The sequence below is a fragment of the Phyllostomus discolor genome, chromosome 14 (assembly GCF_004126475.2).
Source record: "Phyllostomus discolor isolate MPI-MPIP mPhyDis1 chromosome 14, mPhyDis1.pri.v3, whole genome shotgun sequence".
NCBI classification, from domain to species: domain Eukaryota; kingdom Metazoa; phylum Chordata; class Mammalia; order Chiroptera; family Phyllostomidae; genus Phyllostomus; species Phyllostomus discolor.
This window is the reverse complement of record NC_040916.2, coordinates 14,774,868-14,796,527: the sequence shown is the minus strand read 5'-3', so window position 1 is coordinate 14,796,527 and position 21,660 is coordinate 14,774,868. Positions and strand designations below refer to the sequence as shown.

At 42.3% G+C, this 21,660-nt stretch overlaps 1 protein-coding gene across 1 annotated transcript in view; it reads right to left on the bottom strand.

Annotated features, from left to right (window-relative positions):
- Positions 1–21,660, bottom strand: part of NIBAN1 (niban apoptosis regulator 1) — a 119,587-nt gene that overhangs the window by 70,797 nt on the left and 27,130 nt on the right. Inside the window, exon 2 of the mRNA XM_036014994.1 lies at positions 2,271–2,401. Coding sequence (XP_035870887.1) covers positions 2,271–2,401 — 131 coding nt within the window. The remainder of the gene's footprint in view (positions 1–2,270; positions 2,402–21,660) is intronic.

Here is a 21,660-nt window from a genome sequence, read left to right as displayed (position 1 = left end):
GCAGGAAAACCAGCTCCGCTCTGCCTCTGGTGCTTACAAGTCTGAGGGTTTCTCGTGCACTCTGGTGGCCCGGGTGCTGCAGGGGAGTCTCTGGGCGACCCCCAGTTAGGTCTCCCACCTGGCTGACCGTGCACGGATCAGTCCCACCCTGCCTCCCGGTGCAATTCCTGTTTTATCTCAAAATACAGGAATGGACCTTCTGTCTTTCACGTGAATTTACATCTATTTTAACGTTATTTAAAAAAATCTTACCACCTTTAGAAACTCAACCCTCTGCTTCGAAAACAGCGCTGAGCGGGTAGATATGCTAATCTTTCTGAGAATGGTCTGAGGGATGAAATAAACTCCTTTCCCGACTCCAGGGCTTAATATTCTGTCCTCACAAATAATAAGGCAGTCTCTTATCTTGCCTCATTAACAGGTTGAGAGGACCTCATTTTTCTCTCTACAGGAGACTGAAACCATGTATAAGCGGAACTCTTTGCAGTCCTTATGTGTGACATTTCTTAAGCCTGGGCCACTGAAATCAATTGATACGCTCGTTTAGAATGCGGCTTCACCCTAGACTTACTATAACAGAATCTCTGGGAGTATGGGCCAGAATGTGTATCTTAACAGTCTCCCTGAATTTTGAGAATCACTGTTTTGTGGAGATGACAATCAGTTATCCCTACACACCCACGCTACTAAACCCATCGGTCACCTGACTCAACCTCTCGGCAGTACGTGACCCATTTCATACCCCCAACTTCCTGAAACTCCTTTTTCTTGCCCTCTGGAATATTCCACATCCATGGCTTTTCTCCTACTCTGCAGGCTATTTCTTCTCTGTCCACCTGGCAGGATTCTTCTTTTTCCAGTCCCAACTACTGAAGGGGCCAAAAGTTGGTCGTGAAACCTTTCTTTCCTCTATAGTGCCTCTCAGCTAGGTCCCATGGCTTTGCTACCAGTTACAAGCTAAGAAATCCCAAATTTCTATTCTCTAGCTTCACCCTCTCCACGGATCTCCAAATCACAGGATTCGACTGCCTCCTCAATATTTCCATGAGTATATGTTAAATAAGGGTCTTCAACTTAAGATGCCAAAAGTGAACTCATGTTTCCTGTCCACTTCCAACTCTTCCATCTGAAAGGCACCTCCATCCACTTATTTGCAAGAAGTCAACGCTGATTTCTCCCTTCTCTGTTCCCTCTTCTCTCCTTTCTCCAGGCCATCAGTGAGTCCTGTCAGCTCTGTCTCAACCACCTTGACCTGGACCTGTCCCCAAAACTCCCGCCATCACCACCCCAGTGCCATTTGCCATCATCCTTCTTCTGAGCTGCTATGTTGTCCTCCTCGCTGGTCCCCCATCTCCCCCCTTGTCCTTCCCCATCGTCTTTTCACTGTAGAGAGGCCAGAAAGATCACTTCAAATTAGAAGTCACTCTGTATTCAATACCTTTCAATAACTCTCTACCACACTGAAAATAAACACCCAATTGTAGTCCATGGGTCCCACATGGTCTAGTCCCTACCTGTCACTCTGCAGCCATTTCTCGTCCCTGCTCCCTTTGCTTATACCGCTCTCTGTACTCCAGCCTTCCTGGTGTGCCTGAGGCTGCTGCAGGGTCTCTGGACTGGTCATGTCACGTGTCTGGCACACTCTTCCCCCACAGACACGCACACAGCCTACGCTCACTTCACTCCCATTTCTGCTCCAATGTCGCCCCCACAGGGAGCTTCTCTGACGGTCTTCTCGAAAATAAGCCTCCTGCTTTATTTTGCTTTGTAGCATTTGCCCTCACCTGACATCCCCTGATATTCATTTGTTCGTTTATTGTCTGTCTCCTATATTTGACTATAAATAGGAAGACAGAGAATTTGACTTCTTCCCCAGTTGTTGGAATAAGGCCTGGCACATAGTAGGTGTCCATAGTTATTTGCTGAGATCATGGATAATCATTATAATGGAGCCAGAGAAAAAGAATAAGTGACTTTAAAAAATTGAACTTCACCATAGCAAGTCAAATTTCCTGATATCAAAGCATTAATGTGGGGAAAACATATTAAAAATGGATCATGCTGGGGGGGTGGTTTAAATATAGATTACACCATCAACAAAAATTCATATGTTCTAACTCTCAGGTAAATAGAGCGTTTTGAGCATGAAATGATTTGAGAGCATATTTTTAAAAATCAGCCATTCAAATGATTATTTCTTTCGGATCTATTATGAGTTATAAAGCCGTACGCAGGGGGAGAAATACACAAGCCAGGAGGCCATGGGTTACCTTGGTCTTCAAGAGCTGTGATGTCACATCCCTTTGCTGTTCCACTTCGCTGCGCACGTGATCGCAGAAAGCCACCGAGTACTGGCGGCTGTAGAAGGGGCTGAAGTTTTTGATAGCAGCCTCAGTTTTCCCTGGGGAAACATAAAAGTCAGAATTTAGAAATGTAGCCTTTCTCACAGAATAGACACGTGTCTACCTCATTCCGTAATCACTCCTCCCGTCTCCCTCACACCACTGTCCCCCAGGAAGGTCCACGCGCCCTGAGAACTATGATGTGTGTTGCACATGCCTTTATCTTGCCCCTCTTCTGAGACCATCCTGAGATACTTTGTTGTCCCTAGACAGCACCCATCCATCTGGGCACCAAGAGAGTTTTTCTTCATTTTACATCAACAACCCATTGCCATGGCCATAACTCAACATCCTTCTAATCCCCTGCAACTCCCACTCTCCCTCACCCTGTTCTCACTTCCACTGGCTCTTCATTCGCCTCTATCATTCAGCTCCTACACAGCAATCATTCCAGGGCCCACCCCACTGCTTCAGCTCTGCACTCTCCTCACTCCTTTTGTCTTCAGAGTCCTGAGGCTCCTCCCTCTCGTCCTGCTGATCCACAGCCCCGGATGCAGTATCAACAAACTACTTCTTCTAGCTCTGGTCCTATGTTTCGTTGTAATGCTTTGTGTGTGGTTCAAAGCATCATCTAATTACTGTGAGGTAGAGAGAAAAGCTTTACCAGTCCAGAGTCCTGAGTTCTGGTCCCAATTCTACTAAGAGAGAAACCTGCTACAGGGCCTCTGTCAAATCCTTTATTCTGCCCAGGTTCTCACATCCCCCTAACTCTAAAGGAAAATGCCAACTAGTCCATGCTGTTCTTGGAATCTATGTGAACTTGAAGTATAACCATGAATGTACAGTGGCCTCATAATAGTGACCAGTGACTACAATATGGTCTCTTAGCGCCAGCAGAAAATAAAGCTGAGAAACAGCCACGTGGCGGCAGCTCGAGGAGTCGAGATGGAGAGGAAGAGCCAGGCACTGGGAATATTCTTGAGCTTTTCCAACCTGTGCTTAGCTTTAGAGAATAGCGTAGTTGTAGGGGAAGGAGGAGAGAGGAGAAATAAGGGAGAGAAGGCAAAGGAGTATTCTAAAGCAGGTTAGAAATCTTCACAATCTTTCAAGCCCTTGCTACAGAGTATAGGAATAAATACAGGTCCTTTGGACTGTGCTTAAAAGCTCTCAGCCCTTGGAATAAGATATTAGCCCGAGAAAAAGTAAACCTGATACAACATTCCAAAGTATTTTGAAATACTTTCATGTGAATTTGGCATACTGTTTGTTTTCAAACTTGATGTCACCATCAACAGAGAAATATTAAAATATAACATACTGTCAAGATTTGCTTAGAGCTATTGCACATATAAAATTTTAAAAATAAGTAAAGAGTTCTAGCCGCATAGACTGAGATACTCAATACAAGAACCTTGGATCCATAGCTGTCAACTTCTAGCCGATAGCAATGCAGCCCCAAACCCATAGTGCATGAAAATTCTCTTTCTATAGAGAAGGTTACTTTAGCTCAGGCATTTAGATCTCACGGTATATGTGAGGCAAAGGGAACTTCTTGCTTATGCCCTCAATAAAAAGATATTTCCTGACCATATTTATGGGCTTTAATAGTTATTAATTGTAAGGTGCTTTGAGACCCACTAATAATAGTTTCTGTGGAAATGCAAACGAAAGCTCCTATAATTTGAACCAGGCATGCTTTTGCTTGCTCTATGAGTTTATGGTATTACTATTAATCAATATTTGCATAACACCTTAACACGCTTGGGCTTTATAACTGCCTAATTGGTTATTATTTTCATTAGCTTTTATGGAGTGCATAAGAAGTAAACTTCAATCTTCTTGCTTATAATTTGCTTACATAGGAATGGGACATCCTTAAGAATTCCTACAGTGAGAATGGGTCTCACCTCGCTGAAACACAAACTATTAACAAAATTTGCCCTTTGGATCCAAGTAACCACTATTTTGTCTGGCAGAAAAACAGCCTGTTAATTTCTGATACTAATTTTTGCGCTCCTGCAAGAACTTGGATTTAAATGAAAGGAGACGGCTGTTGTTTTACAATGAGCTCTACAAAGCCTTGAAAGTTGCTTTCCTGCTCCATCACCCAGCCCCTTAAAGGATGCCCGGCTCCTACTGAAGTGCGATGATGCCGCCACTCCCTCCCACTGCATGAGAAAAGTGCCTCTGTGATTTGAAAATTGTACATGGTACTGTCAACACATCATCCACCAGGCAACACTTATAAAAAAGGGGGATACAGCTTCCTTGGGTAATTAACCTAATGACTGGTTCAAAATGGGAATAAAACAGTTCAGAACATCACAAGTTCTAGGGGAAAGAAAACCTAAAACAATTTCCAAAATGCGTCTAGGTTTCAGATCAAGCCTCTCTAAGCCCAAATAAAGGAAAGCCCAATGTAGGGATCTTGACCCTTGGAGAAAAGCCTCGCGCTGGAGCAGCGTGCCACTGTGGTTAGGACGATGGACTCCGGAGTCAGACAGACGTAGGTTGGAGTCCCATCTCGGCTATTTACCAGCCGTGGCATCTCACGTGGCTTCCTCTTGTATAAAATGAAGACAAGAAGAGCCATCTCATAGTGTTATTGTAATGACAGGAAATAATGCGGGCAAGGGCTCGGCACTGTCGTTGGCACATAGAAAGTGTTCAATAATCCATAGTAATTAAATTGATGGCGATGGTGAGGATGGAGCACCAGAGCCAACACCAAGGGAATGTCCTTCAGCTGAACTAAGAAATCAAGGAGAAGCCAAGAGCAGGTTGTCCGCGACATCTCTGTACCTGGGGCCATCCTGCTCAGTTACACAGAGAACAGCGGTCCCGCTCATCACAGGCTCCAAACAAACGTAACCTACACCGTCACAGATGTTTCAGGAACACTCATCAGCACATCAGAGGCCCTCAGTGCATCCCTGAATTGAAACCAGTGAAATAAAACATTGGCATGAATGAGCCAAAGCAAAAGTGTGAGTTAGGAGCTGTGTTACATCAAGCACCTCTCTCTGTGCCTCAATTTTCTTGCCTGTAAAATGGGAGTAGTAAGACAGTCATTTTCACACTTTGTCTGGGTGAAATAAGATGGTGTTCAGGTAAAAGAGAGCCTAGACCAGCACCTGACACTTCAGTTGCTCAGTACATTTTGACTATCATTACTATTATTTAATATTCTGCTGAGAAAGCATTCAGATAAAGTGAACCGGCACACAGGCTGAGCCAGCTTGTTTTCAGTGTTCAGGATTCTTGGGTGTAGGACTGTCTTCATTCCCGCCCCTCTTCCCAATTTAGAATCGCGTTCCCTTTCCTGAACTGTTTGCAAAACGCAGGGCCAGGCCTCGCACTGAAAGGACGTTACTCCATAATACAAAGACTAGAACAATGGAAGGGCCGCACTTTGTCCACGCTTGGTCACAGCAGCATTTTTGGTGCATATTTCTCCAGTTCTCCCCACTTATTACTGCCTGTGCCGGACACGGTGTTGCTACAACCAACTCCACCAGGCTGCTCACGACACCCTTCGGGATAATCGTCCCTAAAGCTTAAAACAGCCTCTTCCAGAGCTCTGACCATAACACTTAGCTTCAGTTCAGCTCTGTCAAAGTTAAGGAAAGTGTCTTCTGGCCCTTTCACAACCATTCGAATTCAGAGAGATTGAAAAATCTCAGTACTGCTATTTGGTTCCTTCTCCCTGACGCCCAAATTGAATCATCAGGTCTTGCCACTTCTATTTGCACAGCATTTCTTGAATCCATCCCATTTCCCCCATCTCATACACCTTTAACCAAGTCTTTATCATCTTTTTAAGAATGCTGTAAGGTCTCTTCATCTGCCCTATGTCACTATCACAGCAGCGCCAAAACACTGGTAGCATCCAGTCCTAAAAGAGCAACGGAGAAGTCAAAACCCGCGTGGGAGAAGGAGCGATGCGGCTGTTACACGGACCCTGGAGGATTGTGGGAAATGAGCCACAGTGTGGTCAGGGTGGCAGACAGGCAGGTTCTGGGAAGCGTTGGACCGAGAAAGTGTTAGACCGAGGGCTGACAGAGCAGAACAGGGGAGGCTGCAGCCAAGCTGGCCACCGTCGTGCCACTCAAGGGAAAGCTGGCATGAGCCACCAAGGCCCGAGGTGAGAGTGGGGAGCTGTCCTTCAGAGCCAAGTCTTGCCATCGGTGTTCCCAGGGAACTTTTTTTTTAGATTTTATTTATTCATTTTTAAAGAGAGGGGAAGGGAAGGAGAAAGAGAAGGAGAAAAACATCAGTGTGTGGTTGCCTCTCATGTGGCCCCCACGGGGGACTTGACCTGCAGCCCAGGCATGGGCCCTGACTACAAATCAAACCGGCGACCCTTTGGTTTCCAGCCCACACTCAGTTCACTGAGCCACACCAGCCAGGACCCAGGAAACTCTTTGAATGCCATAAGAGTCACACCTCTAGTTGCAGAGGCACGATCTTCTGTGTCACGCTCTGACAAGTTTCATTTGTCACGTCGCTTCAAGACCATGTCACTACCTTTGTGAAAACCTCCAACAGCCCCCTATTGCTACTCCCCAAGGCAGTAACCACTTAGCCCAGCACCAAAGGCCCTGTGATCTGGCCCCCACTGCTCTCACCTCCTACCCCTCCTACTCCAACTCTACTCCTTGTCCCCTGGACATGCCCATCCTTCAGCCCTCCATCTCCCCAGAAGCGCCCTGCCAGCCGCTGCCAGACCCTTCCCACCCAGAGGGTGATCCCAGCCCAAGAAGAAGCCTTGTTGGCTCTCCCCAGCTGAAAGCACTCTCCTTCTCTCGTATTCTCCCGAAACTGTGTACCAATTTGCTACAGCTGTTTAAATACGGCTTATCTCTCCTGCAAGGGTACACCGTATTTATGGACCCAGCAAATATTTGTCGGATGAACAAAAGAGTGGCTGTGTAAATGTTTAAGAGGGAAGCACAGTACAATGCCTCATAATCGTGGGACCCACGGCAGTACCCCGTGAAAGGAGGGAGGCACAGTTCTCTGCTCGAATACTTATTATCACGAATATGCGCTCTTGAAGTTCAACGATGTGTTTTTGAGAAACGTCAGACTCTGATTAATTCCTTTCAAGTTTTTGAATGAATTTTGTCCGTGAAATTATAGGTGGGAAATTATTTACCCACAGAAGCTTTTCTTCCTTTTCCTTGAGCAGTCTGTAAACGTGGGAATTGTATAATATAAAGGTCTAGGTAAAACTACTGTGAAGTCTGAAGGGCCTAAAAGATTTGTATAGTGTCTCATTCTAGAAGGTTCTTTGTTAACCTGCCAGCTCTGTAGTGGTTCAACTCAAATCTAGTCTTTCTCATTGGTTCTCTTCCTTGAAAGAAACTGTCTATAGTGGATTATTCCTGGTTCCCCATTATTCCCGGTGTCAATGCAACTATATGATGTATTACAGAATCTTCCCTGAAATACACAGATTCTTTCCTTATTCAATCACTTTTAGAAAAGCAGCTCACAAGTACAGAAATATATCAAAAAATCCAAACACTATGTTGGCAGTACTTCCTTCTAATTCCTTTTACAATTATTTTTAAATAGTTGAATGTATTATATTTTACATCCAGTTTTATTTACGTAACATTTCACCTTTGGAGTTTTTCCTATGACATTACCAAAATAGATTAATATTCTAAAGATGTTACATTTTTATTGTTACTATGAAAGAGAAATATATGTTGTGAACCAAAGCATCTCAGGTTCAATTCCCAGTCAGGGCACATGCCTGGGTTGCAGGCCACGGCCCCCAGCAACCGCACATTGATGTTTCTCTCTCTCTCTCTCTCTCTCTCCCTTCCCTCTCAAAAAATAAATAAATAAAATCTTTTTAAAAATCTTTAAAAAAGAAAGGGAAATATATAATTTAAAAAGTAGGTTTATTTTAACAAAGTGGCTGTTTCCTGGGAACGCCGGCAAATCCGCCTGGGAGAGAGGATTAACTAGGCCTTTGGAACGTTTTCTTAAAACCTGTTGAGGTCTCAGGTGAAGATTCATTTGGGGAAACAAGGAAGTGGCTCTAAGACTGTTTTTAACCCAGTGTATTTATAAAATAGCATATACTATCCACTATTGTTTATTTTCCCTAGAGTTTCTCACCTCATAAAAGCTTAAAAGTCCTGATGAATTATAGCATCAGCTTTATCTTCAGGTTTCTAAGGGCCATCACTTTGCACCTTCGGGTGGAAAAAAACTGAAATCCGAATTCACGACACAAAGGTGCAAAAATCTAATTACGCAGAATAATGCCCAGGAGTTCTCTCTGTCTTCTAGTAAATGCCTTAGAGCAGCGATTTCCAACCTTTTTCATCTCATGGCACACATAAACTAATTACTTAAATTCTGCAGCACGTCAAAAAAAATATTTTTCCAATCTGACACACAAAAAAACAGGTATAATTCTGATTCACTCACACCAGTCAGCTATTGTTATGTTGGCTGTTGTCATTTTTAAAAAGGTTTATTTATTTATTTATTTATTTATTTTTCGAGAGGGAAGGGAGGGAGAAAGTGAGAGAGAGAGAGAAACATCAATGTGTGGTTGCTGGGGGTCGTGACCTGCAACCCAGGCATGTGCCCTGACTGGGAATCGAACCTGCGACACTTTGGTTCGCAGCCCGTGCTCAATCCACTGAGCTACGCCAGCCAGGGCCATCATTTTTTTTTTTTTTAATTTTACGATCTAAGGAAAAAGAGGTCAGTGCCCCTGACTAAACAGTCAGGTACTGCATGGTTTCAAAATTCTCGAGGCACACAGGTGTGCCCTGGCACACTAGTTGAAAATCTCTGCCTTTAGAGAATGGGAATAAATTTCATCGTAATTGAACTAAATGGTGTGTGTGTGTGTGTGTGTGTGTGTGTAAGCACATTTACTGCTGGTGCTTGAGTGGCAGACTTTTGCACAGCCTCTACTAGGCAGAGTCAGAAACTTTTCCTGGGCAGTAAGTCCCTGCATCGTGCCCAACAGAAACTTCACTTTGAGCTAAAAATAAGAGACACATAAATCAACTTGCATTCTCTGTGATTTACTTCAGATATGAATCCACAGAAGAGAAGCATAAACAGTTACACTCCCGGAGCTTATATTAAATACACCAAAGTCATTCCAGGACCCTCTCCAGATTCAGAAAGCATCTGGAGAGAAAGCAGACGCGTCTAGGGACAAACAACAGAACTGTTTCCTGGTTTCCAAAACTCACACTCGTGGGGATCCAAACTCTGAGTCAGGCTTGCAGCGTACTTGAGCCTGGACTGTGAGAGACCCTCAGTTTTTCCCTATTCCTATTCTAAAAGCGGGCCAGCATCTTTAATTCGGCCGCAAACTTAACCCGCGAAGGGCATTCAGTGAAGCCACACGCCCTTGCAGATGCTGCACCAGCTCCATCGGGAAGTTAAAGAGCTTTCTGCCAGCGATCGCAGCCACTGGAATAAGTTAAGGTTCCCATTTTCCACTATGGAGAAGGACAATACCTTCACAGCTCAATATAAGTGAGAGACATGGCAGGAGGCATTTAAAAAGGAAAAATACACTGCTATTTTATAAGCTACAGTTCCCTTTATCTTATTCTATGAACGAAAACCACAGCCTTCACTGTGGTCAGCTATTCCAGAGAACAGCTTTCTGGAACTGGGAGGCTTAAGTCTTGTCTCCTCTTTTGAGAGGAAGAAACCGACAGCATTGCTGGAAAAATATACATGCCCGTACTTTTATGCACGCGTCTTTCTTTAGCCATAATTAGATGGAAGCTAACTCGAAACTTCCTTGCATTTCGTTTGGAAGCAGTGCTTGGACATTTTCAAGAGAATTTTCCCATGACCTCGCAGCACACATCCAGTGCTTACGGCACAACTGACGAGACTGAGTCGTGCTCACCTTGCCCCTTCCCGAAGCTGCCTAGTGTCCTCCAGGGGAGCTGAAGATCGGCTGTCTTTTTCTTCACAGAGAAGAGGGGGAAGAGTGTGAAAAATAAAACGAAATCAAGCTGACACAGAGATTAATACATCGTCCAAAGGCATCACAAGAACTATGAATTCGGGAGGCATAATACTATTTTTGCCCATTATACAACCGTTTGGGGTTTTGAAGTTCATAGATCACTCCAATTCAGGAACTGAAATCATGAGGTTCCCTTTGATTTTTTTCCGTCTAATTATAGTCATTAAATTCTCTCTACACATGTTTTATCCGAGGCTCTCAGATTATTCCAAAATCCTGAAAACACGCTTTGCTTTAGGACGGCGGCTGTGCAAACGAACACAGCAGGCACATTCAGAGAAATCAGGCCAGACTTAAACCAGGCAACGAGCCTAGGAATTTTACTAAGCGATTCTCCTTCCAAACCAATGAGTTCTTCCAGGCCTCTCTTTTTTATTTTCCTAACTGTATCCTTTCTTTTTCTTCATTCCACTTTCCACTTTTCTTCTCTCCATACAGAAGGATATCCATCTGAAACGCTTTCTCTTATAGTTTCTACTTCTCTCTCAAGAATATATACCATGAATGTAAAAAAAAAATTTTCTGGAGAACTGCGCTTGGGGCCCAGCTACGCCTGTGCTGTGTTATTCTGGGGCTACAGACACCAAGAGAAAAGTGGGCCTGGCTGGGAAAATGAGAGGTGACCTTGCTAGGCTTGGGGGTGGGGGGCCGGGGAGTCCAGGAAAGCGTTCATACGCTGTTCCACATATACGCAGGCCAACTGACTTTCGGAAACGACTTATAAGGCAGACGAGGTACTCATTAGGGAAAATTATCTTAACAGGCACTGACTTCTCCTCACAAGAATGCAAGAACTGCCAAAGTGACTCTGACTCGCATCCACTGGATGTGGTCAGGCTCTGTGTCCTCCGACTGTGGCTTTCTTGATAACAAACCAAACATCTCCAATAAGAAAGTCTGACCTAGCACTGTCCAAAGTTCAGCTTATCACACAGTCAAATTTTGCTTTTTTGACAACGTGAGGACTGCCGGTCAGTGGATCAGTTAATCACTACATTTAAAAATTCATGGGTAATGCACGAGGTCTACCCAGAGGAAGTCCAGCCATTGATAATATAACGAGAATGGTTTGTGAGACATTGACGTAACCTGGCAGCCAAGGAGAGTGGACTGGAATGTGCATGCGTGAATAGTGACAACTTCACTATTCTAGTCAGTGGGGGCGATAGACACTGTTGAGTGAGCATGTGCACTGTGCGGCTGTCACATAAAAATGACTGAGCAAGTAGAACAATGAATCTGCATCAAAGTTTGCATTAAGTTTGAACATTCCTCTGCAGAAACTATTCGGATGATTCAGAAGGCTGCAGTTATGGGCAACTGGTGATTCACAGCTTCATCACAACAACGTGCCTATTAATGCATCACGTCCCGCACAGTTGTTTTTGTGAAACATCAAATTACCTAGGTGACTCAGGCCTCCTGCAGCCCAGATTTGACACCCTGCAACTTCTGGCTTTTCCCAAAATTAAAATCACCTTTGAAAGGGAAGAGATTTCAGATCACTGATGAGATTCAGGAAAATACGATGGGGCAGCTGATGGCATTTGGAAAAACTGTGTGAGGTCCCCCAGTGCCTACTTTGAAGGGCACTGAGGTGTCATTGTCCTCTGTACAATGTTCCTTGCATCTTGTATCTTCTTCCATAAATGTCTCTATTTTTCATATTACATGGCTGGATACCTTCTGGACAGACCTCGTACACTAGTGAAAAATTATCCAAAAGCTATGTGATGCTCTAAAAACAGAGAGAAAGAGAGAGACGGAGACAGAGGGTGGGGGGAGAGAGGGAGAGAGAGAGAGAGAGAGAGAGAGAGAAGAGCGAGAGAGAGCACCAACTATTTAGATATTCCCAAGTCCTTTAAAATCACCCCTTTTATTTCTATAGAAATTGCTCTTCTATAAAGTGCATCCACATGGCACTTGATAAGTGTGCTAGCAGCTCATAAGATTAACTCCGCTTGGAGTCCAAGCCTCACGAGTGAGATTCAATTACTCTAACTAGTCGTGACACGCACCAAGCAAGTAGGACCGTAAGTAACTGGGAACACCTTCCACCGTGCCCCTAAGAAAGCAGCCTGAGTCCTCCGGATGGGAGCACAGACAGGCCGATGGCAGTCCCGTTCCAGCTTCCCCATACCGACGAAAAGACCACAGATGACAGACTTCTGGAGCCGGATGGGATGGTGGTGCTTATTTCCATCCCAGCATCCTCCTGTTTTCAGATCAAGAAATTAATTGGCCCCTGGTCACAAGTCAGTAATGGAATATGTATGAAAAGAAAAAACAATATTAGCGTTTTTAACAGTTTTTATCTCTACGAATACTACATTGATTTTTGTGGAAGAATCTAAGCACTCCTTTTTATGGGCAGAGATCATCCACTGGAATACATATTGAGTCCCAGCATAATTATCAACTTATTTAATGGATATTAAACTATTGGATCAATGACAAGTTAAAAGCAATACACATGTTTAGTGCTTCAATGCGATGAGCTCTCACTTTATCAGCCGAACCAGCCCGTGACTGCACTTCAGAAAGCACCCTGCAGTACAGGCAAAAACATTTGGCTCGGGTTCCTCCCAACTGGCAGACGTGGCCAGCAAGAAGGCAGAGGCCCAGCAGAGCTCTGGGCACGGGAGAAACGAGCTGCCCTTCTCTGTGTGCCCCTTAATCTCATCATGTGCTCCAATTAAGTGGCGTCTCCATCTCTATCAAAGCTGAGGTCTTTGCTGGCTGATAGAAGACTCCCTGGGAAATGCACTAAGTAGATTTTCTTATCTACTGGTTAAGAATCAGTTTTGCACCAAATTAAGGTTAAAAGGTACTGCTATGAACCAGCCCAGTCACCTGCATGATACTGGAAATGTGTTTAATAAAACGTCTCTAGTTTCTTCTCTCTGTGCTAATTTATATGAGTCAAGAGATATGTTGATCATAGACAACTAATAACAAGGGTTCTGTATGATGTGTTGTTTAAAATTAGGAACTATTTCAAACATACAGGACAATAAGGGAAGTAACATACATTTCCAGTATCCAGCCGAATACATCTTGACATTAGGCCATACTTGCCTCAAAAATGTTTAAACAAAACACAGCAGCTACATTTGTAGACCCCCACCCTGCCCCACATCACTAATGCTCAGAGTGATATCTATTCCTATAAATTACTTTAGACCCTTACCACATGCATATGTGTCCATACATAATCAATAGCATTGTTAAGCATATTTTCAGACTTGACTCTTCCTGTCATTCTGTTGCTCATTTTATTTTTTACCCATATTGTTACAGATAGAGAGATATCATGCATCTCATATATGGGATATTTAATTCTAGTTTACTAATGTAAGCTGCTATCTATACTTCTGATATATACCACAACTTATTTAATTCCTTCTGGATGGACCTCCCATGTGTTTCTTCTCTCCTTGCTCTTACACTCAATACTGATGCGAACGTATGTGGTATGTAAATGGGAGAGTTTTCCCACAGTGTGTGTCTGGAATAGCAGGGCGAAGAGTGGGCATCCTCACCTGCCCCTAATCCCCTAAATTTCTCCCCAAAGTAGCTTGAAAGTCACATGCCGAGTACGAGAGTTTCCTCCTCCCACACGTTTAGAAACTCTAGGTACTGTCCTACTTACACGTTTGTGTCTATTTTGATGGATTTTTAAAAAATGGTGCCTTCATTTACATTTATTCGATTACCAGTGAGTTGGGCATCTTTTCCTATATTTATTGGCTATTTGGGTTTCTTACTCTGTGGGTCCAGCCTCTCGCTACCCAGTCTTCTCCCTACTGATGTGTGGGCATCGTCTGTCCATTTTGGGCATGTGCGCTTCTCGGCTATAAACATGGTGGTTGCCTCTTCCCTTTGATCACAGCGCCGCACGAAAGTTTTAAAATTCAGTGGCGGAGTCAGATTTAACTACCCTATTCTCCCTAGTTTGTGTGTTAGGATATGGCTTAGAATTTCCTTCCTTACTATTTTTTCATAAGAATATTCTCCTATATTTTCTTCGAAAAAGTGCTTTAGCATTACAGCTTTTTACAACCTAGCATTAATTTTTGTGTAGAGTATGATTTAGGAATACATAATTTCCACACAGATAACTAATTCTTCTGGAACTATTTATTGAATAGCCCGAAAAGAAGACTGGTAAATGGCAATTAAGTATAACTAACACTGTGTCGATACCTCCATATCATAATTTAAGTGATCATTTCTCTTACATACATGGCAGACTTTTTGTAGGCCAGCCTGGAAACCAGCCAACAGTTATAACCATGTCTCTATGGGGAAAGGCATTGCAAAATCCCAGCCACTCACATAATCAAATCATCTGAAGTCCACGGAGGGCTATCTAGATAGGAGAAGAGAAACTGTTATTATACTGAGTTACAAAAGGGAAGCATTTCCAAAGTAGACCCTCTCTTCCCGTGAACTTCCAGATGCTGACTGAATGTGCACCAGAGGCAGGCTGCTCGCGTGGACGCAAGTTCGCTTGTTGTTCATTCCCATCCGTGGCTGCCATCTATCTGCACGGCCCCAGCTATTGAGGTTCACACCAAGCAGTGTCAGGGGGCCCATCTGGTTTCAAAACTAACACCCCCAAAGGGGGAAGTCTATGGTTTCAGACACCTCTGAAGATGGAGGTTCAGTCTGAGCACAGAGCAATTTCTCAAGCCTGTCCCTTGGACAGATCCATCCTCTGCTGAACCCAGTCAGACATCCAGGGGCAAAAGATTCTGCTTCCAAGAGGTGTTAAGTCCAAATGCCCGTTAAGTTGTCCTCACCACTCGTTATTCTATGACCCGTGGCAAGTTACTTCATCTCTAGGACAGTGTTGTTTAGTAGAAGGTTCTGTTGTGCTGAAGACATTCTACACCCGTTCTTTGTAGAAGGGCTACTGAAAGGTGGTTAGTGGGATGGAGACACTGATTTAATATTTTAGCCAGTTTCAGTTAACTTGAATTTTAATAACCACATGGGGGTTAATGGCTGCCATGCTAAGTCGTGAAGCTCTAGAAAACGTCCATGTCTTCATCTTAAAATGGGGATAAAAATCTCAGTGTTTTCCTTCATTTTACTGGTCAAAATTCTCCTAGGCTGCCTGGTAAAAAATAGATAAAATTCCATTCCCTACATCAGACCCACTGAGTCAGAATGTACGAGGAGAGACTAGAAGTCCTGTATTTTCAATATGTTGCTCCAGTTGGTTATTGTGATATTTAAGTCACAGCACTGAAATGAAGACTAGATACCGATATGTGTAAGTATTTGCAAGTTGCCGAGCACACAACACACCCCAGAGCAAGAAGGCACATGCTCTGCAGAAGTCTGAGAGTTGGGCTAACACAGGGCTCGCTAGGATCTAAAGTACTGAAGGGGATCAGAAAATGCAACCCCAAACTATGCCACTTTCACATAAGGCTTATCTTGAGCTGAAGGCAATTAAGGAGCAGCAGATGCAGAAAGAGCTTTATGCCCCCCCTAATAGTCACAAAGCAGAGTATACATTTCCCTTTGTGAGTGTGTCCCCCACCCCACACCAGGAGGAAGAAAACCACCATTATTGCTGGGGACGGAAAGTTGGCATCCAGATGGGTCTGCACAGACAAATCTTACGAAACTACCCCTTAACTTTCATTCATTTCCTCCACACATTTACCGACACAATCTACTTCCCTAAAGCCCACACCCCTTTTCCTTTGTCTTGTCATTCCTCCACAAACGTGTCACTCTTGGTTAACACGATCTACAAGTCCCCGACGGTAACCACTCCTTTGAGATGTACTGATGGCTCCTGTGTGTATTTGTGCTGTGTGCATAAGAAAATGTTTGTTTTCTCCTGTTATTTTACCTTTTATCAGTTTAAATCACAGGCCACAGCCACTGATTTTAAGAGGGCAGAGGGAAGTACACCAACCAAAGGTCTCTGATGTACGGTAAGATAGTCTAGTTTTAAAACGTCTGAGTGTCAGGGTGTTCAGAAGGCTGAGAGCACATGCCCAGTCTTCCTTTGTTCTGTTGCAATGAGAAGAAATAGAACAATACAAGGTATGAAGCTGATAATGAGTAGTTTGAAGACTGGATGATCTCAGCTCTATTGGAAGGGGTACATTTTATTGGGAAATCTGGTGAGGGGATTTGGAAATCTGGGAGGAAGTAGAAAACTCCGATTTAACATGTAACTACACCATCGAGGTAATTTGAAAAACAGAAGTAAAAGAGAGAAAGAGAGGGGAAGGTAGAAAAAAATTTTTTTGCATAGTGAAGGCTTTGTTAATGTCAAAGTTGTTAACTTTATGAACTAGGGAAAAGAAAGATCTCAATAGGATTTAAAAAATGGCTTTTGGGGGAAGCAGGGTGGGGCGGGGGGCAAATGGCCTGCATTCTAGTCCATTCCTGAATTTGCTGTTGTTTCAAGGAACATATTATACAACCACCAGAGGGAATTCTAAAATTTCAGTGTAGTTCCAGAATCCATGAGCACCCCCGTTTTGTGGATGTGGAAACCATCTGCTTCTCTACTTTCTTGAAGAGAATGTATAATGAGATTCTTTGAGAGTACTTGAAGCTCTCCAAATAAAAGACACAAACATTAAACAGTAAGGGTGTTCCTCGCAGAAGCAGAAACATCACCAGCTAAAAAGTGTCTATTATGGCTTCTCTGGGCTCTTCTCATCAAGAAAACGGATCTGAAATCGTATAGATGCCATTGGGTCTCTTTGTAGCAGAGATATCAAAACCAGGGAATCCAAGGATGATCAGGAGGGGAAGAAGAAAACCACAATGAGGTAAAAAAAAGTATATGCCAGTAAAGCTAAAAGAAGTGTGGGCTGGGAATTTCACTCGAGTTTACATTTTAAATTTCACTTTCTTTCATTGTATGTATATTATGTTTGGCTAACTGCAAAATTTAACTTTTATTTTACTACTACAGCAGATGGAAGATAACTCAGCTATGTTCGGAAATGTAAAATAATTCATTAATTCTTCCTTATCCCCTTTGAATAATTGATTATGTTAAGAAAACGAAATAAATTACATATAACTTGGCCAAAGCTTTAATGTAAGAGGTTTTTAAAATCCTTTTTTTTTATTTACTGATTTTAGGGAGGGATGAAGTGAGGGAAGGAGAGAGGGAGAGAAAGGGGTGGGGGGAAGAGAAACATTGATTTGTTGTTCCACTTATCTATGTGCCCTGACTGGGGATCAAACCCACAACCTTGGTGGATGAGGACAACATTCAAATGAACTGAGCTACCTGACCAGGGCTATAATGAGGTTTTTTTTTAAAGAAGTAACATGTTTCATTTTCTGAGATAAGACTGGAAGTTGTTTGTTCCATTCAATGTAATGAAATATGAAATATTTATAATAGAACAAAAATAAATATTTTTACTGAACAAACGAATGTATGAAGGAAAGAACTGGGTGTGCATGAAAACACCACTCCGTGCCTACCACATTCTCTCCTCCTTCTATCTAATTCATATTTATAGCCTCCCTCTCCCTCCATTTAAACTGGCACCTCTATAATCCTTTAAAACTGTTATTCTCAACCTGGCTGGCGTAGCTCAGTGGATTGAGCTCGGGCTTTGAACCAAAGTACCGCAGGTTCGATCCCCAGTCAGGGCACATGCCTGGGTTGCAGGCCATGACCCCCAGCAACCGCACATTGATGTTTTTCTCTCTCTTTCTCCCTCCCTTCCCTCTCTAAAAATAGATAAATAAAATATTTTTTTAAAAAACTGTTATTCTCTATAATTTCAAAACTGTTATTTCTTACATACTGTGAACTTATTTTCCCTTCATTAGATGACCGGAAAGACTTCAAATAAATAGTCATGTGTCAGAAAGACTTGCCCTAAAGCAACATGTTTAGCTATGTGGTGATTTGGTACAAACTGGACACCCCTGGATTGTTGATGAATCAAGGTGACCAGCTCCCAGCCTGGGGCTGCAGGGGAGGACCTCACACAGGAGGAGCCTTTTATCCCTTTTCTCCCAATCTGATCTGAAGTTCACTGGTTTGCGGGGAGCCAATCACCACAACTACCTCTATAAAGCAAGCCATGAGGTGAAAATTTAGATTAAGACCATGTTTATGTGGCACAAAAAAACCTCTTGGTTGATTTAATCCAATGTAGCAAGAAGGGGAGAAGAATTTAGTTTAAACAGTCTAAATATTAAAAATTCACTACTTTTAGAAAAATGAAACAGACCCAGATTTATGCTGGGAATGACGTTAAAAGAGAGACCCTTAGGAGAAGAGAAGTGAACTCCGTTGTCATGTGTGTCGCCATTTTCCAGGAAGGGTCTCTGTTCCAGGAAGGGTCTGTAGACTCCTCCGTGTCCGGGTAATGGCAACAGGCGGGGAACAAAAAGCTGCTGCATGTTAACCGGGGGGAGGGGACGTTCTGCAAACATGCAGGTAATGAGTGCAAAATACGCTTGAATACACAGTGCCTTCTATCTCCAGGTAAACAAGCAAACAAAACAATAATAAAAAAATGTAACCACACATTCTCAAAAATCTCTCCAGATTGAGGAGGCTTCCTTTACAAGGGAAAGAAATGAAAAATCTTGCCTCATTCAGTTACCCCAGGGTAGAAAGAGGGGGGAATATATATATACACACACGTATGTTATCTTAGTTGTTATGGTTGTCAGTAAATAAGACCTGCCAACCAAAACCAGCGGAATGAATGACAGGAAATGAGGCAAACTTTTAAGAGGAAGTGGCTTTGCATCAGCAACGGAGGAGAGTGAGGAGTAGGAAACCCACAAGAAGTGTAAAAATGGAAAATCAAGGGTCCCATCTTAAGAAAGAAACTCAGAGCCCATGACTAAACTATCACAAAGATGTGCATAATCCAACCAAACAGCCTTTTATGGTTATTTGAAGATATAAAAAGATAATCAAGAGAGATCAAAAAGACAGAAGGTGTATTACATGCAAAACCTTCAAAATTTTCCATGCAAATCATTTAATCCTTAAAAATCTAAAGAAAACATTTTAAATGTGAAATAAGAATAGCTCTTTTTAAATTATATACACATCTGAGATAATTTAAAATGTGTTAGTTTGACCTCAGGTATCTTAATTGTTATACAATTTGTTTGTTTATTGACACTAAAATTTCAATATAAAATTTGAAGCAAATAGAGATTTTCTTCCATCAAAAAGGAAATGTATTTTCTTACTTAATTATGTAAATAAAGTATAAGAAAGTGGTAAGATCAAGGGAGTAAATACGGTATATTTTCAGTTGAATGCTACCATTAAAAATACATTTATGAAAAGAAATTAGCATGTAAAAATGAAGGTCATCAAAGTAAGCAACAACACCCAAAAAGTGAGCACAGACTTAACAGGAGAGACGAACACAAAGATATAAAAGAAACAAGACCAGCTGGGCAGAGAAAAAAGACTGAAGGAACAAAATGGAGGCAATAACAGTGGTTCTCCCTGAGTAATAGGTCCACGGATGAATTTTTTTCCTTCTGTTTTTACAAGGGCCATACTTTGTAGACATATTTCATTTTAAAATGGGAATAACAACAACAACCAAAAACCCTTTATCCAGAGAAACAGTACAGAAAAAGTAATAACCTGCTTAGTTAAGGTCCAAAAAACCTACCTAGCCAGCCCAAATAAAAACATTACATATTATTAAATTAGTATTTAAAAATTAAGGTAAATGGTGTCCCATTGACTGCCAAAACACAGCAAAATCCATCCAATCATTGTAAGAGTAAAAATAATCAATAATAATCTCTCAGACAGCATCAATTCTGCCATCATTTTCAGGCATATTTACCCAGTTAAAGAAAATAAGCAATTGGTTTAGCTAAAATATGATTCTGTGTTCTGGTTATTTTAACCATGTGGCCCAACTTTAAAGAACCAGTGATTATATAATAAGAGCAATTTTGGCTTAGCTGTTTCTTTTCTTGCTTTTGCTTTTACGTCCCAATTTTGAAGTGACTCTTTCACTATATATTAAATGTTTGCTATAAGCACAAAATTTTAGTAAGTGAATTGACAGGGGCAGAGCTAAAAGAAGGAACTCTCCCCACTGGGCAGTTGCCACGGATTCCCTTCTTCCTTCCTTTCAACCTCAGGTGAGGCACCCCACCCCTGCCCCATCACCCCCTCCTACTCCACCTCCACACAGAAACAGTTGTAATATCCCTGGGCAAAGAGCTCAAATACCCGGGAAGTGTAATAAGCAGATAAAACACAATGACCCTCAATCATTCCTCTTAAGTTTTACTACTTTCAGCTTCTGATTAAAACAATCATTTCTGTTCCTAGCTATGATCTTGGTGTCATTGTTTGTTCACAGACACACCCTTCCTTGGAGTCCCAGCCTGTCTTTCTCTAAATCCCCAAATATTTTTTGTCACTGCTATGGAAGTATAACTTACACATAATAAAACTAATTTGAAGAGTGCAATTCAATGAGTTTTGACAAATGTTTATAATTTTACAACTACCACATCATCATGATATAAAACATCTTTATCACTCCCCAAAACCCAGTTTTAAAAAAACAATTTAAGTATCCTAAAGTCATAATATTTAAAATGCTTCCAGATAGTGTTACCCTTGACATATTGAGACTGAGTAAGTCTGGTTTCTAAAAGTTCGAAAGGAAGGCTGATGCCACTTAGTGTTTGTAAATAACAACTTCCTAGAAGATATTTTTTACCTCCAAAAATGAAGAAATATAAGTTTTAAGGCATTCATTTAGTTTTGAAGAAACAAAGCTCACCTGTAATAGGAATTTCCCTCTAAAAGTATGTCCTTTTTTCCTCCACCAAATATATGCACACTTAAAAAGACTTCTTTCTTTCTTTTTTAAAGATTTTATTTATTTATTTTTAGAGAGGGAAGGAAGGGAGAGAGAGAAACATCAATGTGTGGTTGCTGGGGGTCATGGCCTGCAACCCAGGCATGTACCCTGACTGGGAATCGAACCTGCGACACTTTGGTTCTCAGCCTGCGCTCAATCCACTGAGCTACGCCAGCCAGGGCTAAAAAAAACTTGTTTCTTAATATAACAATAAAACAAGGGATGGCTCATTGTGTCAGCTTCGTCCGTGCCCAACAGGTTAAATTATGATGAAATGCTCACAGGAAGATTTGTCAAACTTTTACTGAACCATGTGCCTGGTGCTTTAAACGTGGTCCCCTGTCACCACCTAAGCAGCCACAGGCTAGCAGATCAGGACAAAAGCTACGCTCCGAAGAGAGTGATAGGA